Source organism: Cyprinus carpio, chromosome A9 (assembly GCF_018340385.1).
Source record: "Cyprinus carpio isolate SPL01 chromosome A9, ASM1834038v1, whole genome shotgun sequence".
Taxonomy (NCBI): domain Eukaryota; kingdom Metazoa; phylum Chordata; class Actinopteri; order Cypriniformes; family Cyprinidae; genus Cyprinus; species Cyprinus carpio.
The window spans coordinates 7946003-7953398 of NC_056580.1; the positions used below are offsets into that span (position 1 = coordinate 7946003).

The window sequence follows — 7396 nt, forward strand, 5'->3', positions numbered from 1 at the left end:
TACTGCTTATGTAAGAGGGTAAAACCAGGGTATGTGGATAACCAGGGGCTCATGTACTGGGTGTCTTACATAAGACTGAGCCAACCTCTCTCTCTCTCTCTCTCTCTCTCTCTCTCTCTCTCTCTCACACACACACACACACACACACACCACAGCACTGACCTGAATATTGACAGAAGAGGAGGAAAGGAGAGATGACATATATGATTAAAAGACAGAGAAAGGAACAGAAGAAGGAAAGAAAGAATGGAAGTGATAGTCAAATGTGACTTATAAAAGTCAAGGGTGAATCTCAAGAACATTTTACAGTATCAGTAATATTTAACATCAGAATCATAATAAATAAATAAAATTATATTTTGCGTAAAAAAAAAAAAAACGAAGGATTATTTGAATCATTATGACCATTTGCACTGATCGCAACAGATTTATGCATGATGGAAATTCAACTTAAATTATCTTATATATTACAGAACTATATAGTGATATATTTTCCATATTTTCCAATAACCCAGTGAATTCATCTTCATCTCATTATGTAACTTAATGGATGCAAAATATTATTTTTAACAAATTATTCAGTGTAAAAATAGTTGTGCTGAATTATAACTGTTGACAAAAAAAGATTCAAAACAGCAACACTGCAGAGCTCTGCACATAACATGGTGAAAAAAATAAATAAATACATTGTGGCCATCAATTAAGATTTTTTTTCCCCACGACTTATTAATTCATGGCCATGTTTTATTAATTTGTTCCCGCATTTTAAGTCAATCATGGCCATGTTGTACTAATTTGTTTCCTTTAGGTAAACTGAACTAAAACAAGATAGCAAATTAGTACAACATGACCACTAATTAAAAATAACAATTCACTAAAACAATAAAAATAACCCATTATTATTAAGGGAATTAAACAAAGGAACATATTAAGTTATTGAAACAAATTCCTAATTCAAATTCCTAATTCTTGGCCACGTTTGCAGTGTCTTCTTTTTTTCTCTATGTAGAGGGCTCCGTACAATGCAATATGATTGGATGAAACACATGCAAAGTTGCTATTCACAGCTATTCACACAAATATTTTAATTATTTTTGGTCCTTAATCTGATAGTTGTACGATGTATTTAAACACTTTGCTTTAACAATAAAATGGGGAGCCAATAAAAATAATCACTATTTATTATATATACACACACACAAATATAAATACACACTTAGAATTATTTTAAACATTTTACTAAACATTTAGATGAATTCTGGATCCTCAGCTGATGTGTTTTTGTGAGATTTACACTAGAAGTCATCTCAGATCTGTGACAGAGAGAGAGTGGAAAAAGAAACGGTGAAAATGAAATTGCACATCATTGAAATACAAACGGAGTAGGAGAGAAACACAGACTGAGAGTAGAAAAGGGAGGAGGGTGATTGAGAAACGCAGCAGAGATAGAGCTGTGTGACGCATACGTGTGTGTTTGTGCTTGGTGTGACGCAGTCTGTTAAAGCCTTGTGTTTTCTCTGAATGGGATATCTGGCTGTGGAAAGCTGATCAATGGACAGAATGTATTTAGGGTAACGGTGTCTAATTTAGGTCACTTCCCAACGTAGACTCGATAAGCTAAAAATACTACAGCTTGTGAAAAGCCACAGTTTGTTCTGGCAGCTCCGGTCATGTTTGCGGCAGAGTCATGTGGTGTATAATCGTCACTGTATGCGTTTATAGAGGACTGTGAAGCCACACTGAGTACAGACATCTACGTCACAGTGGACTGAGGAAGCCCATGTGCGTGACCAAAACCATGCATTAAAAAGTACTGGATATTTCTATTGTTGAATATGACAAGAATACATATATATATATTTTTTAAGTCAAGCAATTTCACATCAAATCCAGAGCTGACTTTTCTCCACTCTCTCAATAAATCATTGTTGTTTTAGTTACAATAAAAAAATAAAAATATGTAGTCACGAAAAAAAGTACACAAACAAATACATAAATATACACAATTAGTACATAAATGTGTTTAAAAAATTAGATTGATTTCATTAGGCTGTGAAGGTTTCAGTGTCACAATAAAAAGAAAACAAATAAATATATAAATATTATATGAAATGTTTTATTTTTATTAGAATTTAAAGCATTTTTTTATATTATTATAAATTGTGTATTTTAATATATAATATATATATATATCTATATATATATATAATATATATATATATATGAAAGGTTATTTAAATATAAATAATAATACTTTTATGATAAAAATTATTAAAATGCTTATTAGCATATTTGCTGTTTATTAGTAACTATAAAGCACATAATAATGTCTTATTCGCGCATGACCATAATTTATATCCCATAATCCACCCCATACCTAAACTAAACAACTACCTTACTAACTCTTAATAAGCAGCAAATTAGGAGTTTTTTCAGGGAAAACTCTTAGTTAAAAGTGAATATGTGCTCCCTATTCTAAAGTGTTACCAAATATTTTAGATATAATAACACTTTAAAAATAATTAGGTTAAAATGAAATTGGTGCCAATAGGCTGTGAAGATTCCACTATTGTATTTAGGTACCTTGTTCAGTTCCACCATATTTCTTGGCGTCTCTTGCAGGATTTAGTGTATTGCTCTTGTTAGCAAAGTGCCTTTGGGCCCGTGGAGCTTCAGTCGCTGGTGGTGGGGAACCAATGAGCCCGTCTGAGTCAGCTTACACTGGAACATTTGATGGATGAGCACGTTCTCACTTGCTGCTCAGGGGGGAAGAGAGAGATGGAGAGAGAAAATAAACACAAGGCAATACATGTTTGGAGCTTAATTAATGCCAGGCACCAGAGCCTAATCGTCTCCCCTCATTTTCACCCATCCCCCACAAACAAACATACAGCACCCCATTCAAATCTCTATGTGATCACATGCTCTACCTCATGTTGACCTCTGACCTGCTAAACATGGGGAGAGGAGGAGGTGTAATAGAGTGAGGGAGAATGCTAAAACTTAACACGAAATGCACTGCAGCAGGTCCAAATGTTAAGATCACAGTTCACACGTCCACAACATTGAGGAGTAACTAGCTAAGTAGCAACAGTAGGTAAATTATTTTGAACGTACTACACTTTTTTTGTCTTACATACAACTTTCTTACAATGAAGCGCACAAAAGATTGATGACTCACTACTGATTTTTAAAACAGTCTAGAATGTTGTGGCAATCTATCCACTAATAAGTTCAGCACGAACGGTAAAATAATCCATTTGTAATTACACTAAACTATGTTTAACAGAACTTTAACGTGGAGCATTAGTATTCAGTAAGATTTTTTTATAGATTTGTTTTAAAGAAATTAATATTTTTATTAATCGAGGATGCATTAAGTTGATCAAATGTGACAGAGAAGATATTTAGATTGTTACAAAAGATTTATATTTCAAATAAATGCTGTTTTCACATTTCTATTCATCAAAGAGTGCTGAAATAAAATGTATCATGGTTTCTACAAAATATTAAGCAGCACAACTGTTTGTGACACTAAAGACTGGAGTAAAGGCCCGTTCACACCAAGAATCATAACTATAAAGATAACGATATTAGCGTACACACCAGTGAACGATATCTTCTGTTTATTCTAAGTGCACGCTCGTCTGCCGCTTTAAATTCTCAAGCTCGTTACAGCAGGATGGAATCTGATTTGCTGTCTTTTTTTTATCGTTCATCAGCTGGAAAAAAAAAATCATCTTGAAAGTGATTCCAACAATCTCTTTGTCTTTTTCTTTGTCTTTATCGTTATAGTTGTGGTGTGGATGATTTTTTAGAACTATATCTTTATAGTTATCTTTATAGTAGTGGTGGGCATAAATTATTTTTTTTAATCTAGATTAATCTCACTGTAATCTTGTGGAATTAATCTAGATAATCTAGATTAAAATGGCTCATTTGACTTCTGCCCAAGGCCATTCAAATTATGTTCAATAAGATGTACTTGTTAGTACGGATAGATGCTGTGCTGCACTCAAACATAGTAGTTTGACGACGACTCCTTCCCCTGCGCTACATTGCTTGGCCCGGCATCTTCCGCATTAGCAAAGGGATGCTTTGCGTTTAGGTGGTACTTGAGACTGGAAGAACTCCTACAGTAAATTAATTCCGCATTGCACAAGTTGCAAACAACCTTACGGCTGTTTCACACATACTCCGTCTGCAGTGCGTATGCGTTGCACTTTTTTTTTTTTTACGCACACCATGTTAACGGATTCCAGCGTTCACGCGGTTGCGGTCCGTCAGTGCGTTCCAGGAGCGGTGCGTCTGCGCAGTGCAGCGATTAAAATGACGGCGCATTGTTTTGCGGTAATAGGCCTATGCACTTTTATGGAAGCAGAAAAAACTAAGTTCATTAAGAACCGTGCAATTGCTTCTAATAAAGATTTAAATGCAAAAGGCACGAGAGTCGACTGTTCTGTCAATGGTGCTTTAATTTTAAATATTTGCGATATCCCAACAAGAAAAGTAGGCTAATTGTTGTGTTTAAATGTTTTGCCCCATGCTTGAGCAGCAAACCTAGAAGTCAAATGCATGAATAATATGTTGCTTATATTTATTAAGTTTAAAGTAATGTCTATGATTAGCCCCTTTCACACTGCGATTCCGGCAAATACACGGATAATGTGTCCCGGCATTTGTACCTGGGTCGCTAGATTTTGCACTTTTACACTGCCAGTGATTACCCGGAATATGTGCGTGCGTTCACACACAACCCGTAAAGGTCCCGTGAAGACACGTGATATCAGGGTGTGACGTGTAATGTACGAGTCAAAAACGCTAGGCACGTTAACTTTCACTGAAGCTGGCGAACGATCTCAGCTTCAGCACGGAAAGTGAGAACTAACGATCTCTGCTTCATTACAGTTTGCAACATATTTGTTTCCGTCACGTCGCGAACGTTGATCTGCCTTCAAAACACGCTAAAAGAGTCGCGCGATTACGCGCGTCATCACTACGACACGGCATTAGATCTGGCTTTTGTTCACACAGCGCTCGTTCCGGGACTGAACCCGGCAATGTAACTAGGTCCCCAACCCGGGATCAATCCCGGAATCAATCCCGGGACGTGTTTGCTTTCACACAGAAGCCGACCCGGCAATGTTCTAACATGCCGCCTCCTACGACCAGCATTAAAAAAACGTATATTATGAAATATTGTTACTGTTCTGTGATAAGAGGCACAATTTTTTTTTTTTTTTTAAACATGGTTTGAAATATAGAATAATAAACAAATGTTGTGTTTGTGGACTAAACAGCCGCGGATCAGTAGCGGACTGCAAACGCATCCTGTGTGAAAGCACAATGAGTCCGTGCTGCTTCTGCACCACACACACAGACTGCATACGCACTGCAGACGGAGTATGTGTGAAACAGGCGTGAGTCTTGTCGAGGTTTTTTTTTGGGAAGCTTGGTAATTTCACAGTAGGCATACACACAGGTTCGAAGACTCGTTCTCGCCCCTACAGTGCAATTCGTCTAGGTATACATCCGCGCTAAACTATCACGGTGAAAGTCATCATAGCTTGCGTAGTATAGACCCAGCTCCCAAACTGCTGATTGAGAATAGATTAACGGCGATATTTTTTTTTTATCGCCCGATAAGAGTTTCACGTTAACGCAGCACGTTAACGCCGATAACGGCCCACCACTACTTTATAGTTATCGTCCTTGGTGTGAACGGGCCTTAATACTGCTGAAAATTCAGAAGGAATGAACTGCATTTTAAAATATGTTAAAATAGAAAACAGTTATTTTAAATTGTAGGGCTGTGGCTAGAAGGGATACAAGCTAGGGCCGGAAAGTAACAATAGATTTATTTTGCTACCTATTAGACTGTGGTTTATTAACGTCTATACCTTTCCCAATCCTAAACCTACCCCTTACAATAATGCAAATACAGTAATTACTGTTGTTCAGTGTGACAAAAATTACGCAATATTAATATGCGCATGCCGTAGCCATCTAGCCTTAAACCAAGAAGAGTGAGGTGAGAATTACAAGAAGGTGGAAGAAGATTTAGTTTAAAAATTAAATGCAAAAGTGCCGTGGTTGGCAATATTTTGGATTTTGAAAAGGCTGTTGACTTTTAAGTTTTATCTAAAGTGATTGTTTTGGATTTTTTTACATTTTGTTTCTTATTTATCTGGTTATAGTGCTTGCTGATTTGTACTTTATTTAATTTTTTTTGTAATTGATTTCATTTTACATCAAGGTTGTATGCCGTGCTTCCTAGCTTTCTTATTTGTTTTGCTTATAACAGGTCTGTTTCTTATTTACTTGGTTCCACAGTGTTTGCTGATTTTTCAGTTTTTAATAACTAAACTTTGTGTAAGTTATTTGTTATTTTATATTAGGCCTCTAACATGGTGTATTTTTTTTGTTTTGTTTTGTTAATAAAAATTCTACATTTAATATAAGTAAGTTTGTCGTTGTACTGTTTTGTTGTTGTCCATTCAAGCAATTGATGCTGAATTGCAGCTAATTCAAAAGTTAAAGTAAAATGTGCACGGGCATTTACAAGCTATTTAAAAGCGAAGAAAAGCGAGGGAAAGAGGGAAAACTCCAGAGAACTAACCCTCCCCACACGTCCATAACCGGTGGGAAAGTTTCCTCTCTGTCACAACCCTACTATAGCACCTAAGCTGTTTTGATGGGAGCTACAGTTACCATGGTGAGTTTTTTTGACCATATAGAGGTTATGACTAGAACACAAAACTCCCAATCCTTACTTTTCATAACAAACAAGATGTTTGGGGAAGAAAATCCTTGTTCTTGTCCAGTGAGCCGGTCAGGTCATAGGTCACGCTGCAATAGAGGACACACAAAACACACATGAGTTCAGCGCTAAGAATAGCCCTCACTCTCAGCATGACATAGCGTGTTGACTCTCTGGAGGGCTTCTTGGAAGTGTGGTGACTGTGGGCTTGTGTTTGTGTGTGAGGCTCTGGTTGAGCACATGACCATGAACTCAGCATGTGCATGTGGTGAACTCGCAGTTTCCCCGTAAACCACCTTGCCGGCGTAGTGAGTGATGGTAAATGATGGCCCCTGGTCTTTGGGTGGGGGGTTCCCGTTGCCATCCTTGGTTGTGAGTGAGACGGCGTCTGTACCGGAGGAATCCAGCTGTATCTGCAGTCGCTTATAAAGGTTGACTTCACATGGCCTGAGGGACTGACTCTCCTCATCAATGATACACAGCACACCCTGAGGCTTCTGTAACACACACACACACACACACACACACACACACACACACACACACACACACACATGCACACATTTGGGACAACAGTAAATGGTGAACAGTAAATGGTTGTCTGTAAAAAAAAAAAAAAATTAAAAAAAATCGAAC

The 7396-nt window shown here is 37.1% G+C and overlaps 1 protein-coding gene across 1 annotated transcript in view; it reads right to left on the reverse strand.

Annotated features, from left to right (window-relative positions):
* The window catches only part of LOC109084896 (unconventional myosin-XVI-like), a 50707-nt gene extending 43705 nt beyond the window's left edge, over positions 1–7002 (reverse strand). The window contains 5 exon segments of the mRNA XM_042763078.1: positions 2584–2598; positions 2600–2646; positions 2649–2756; positions 6774–6815; positions 6906–7002. Coding sequence (XP_042619012.1) covers positions 2584–2598; positions 2600–2646; positions 2649–2756; positions 6774–6815; positions 6906–7002 — 309 coding nt within the window.
* Between the last annotated feature and the right edge of the window lie 394 nt (positions 7003–7396).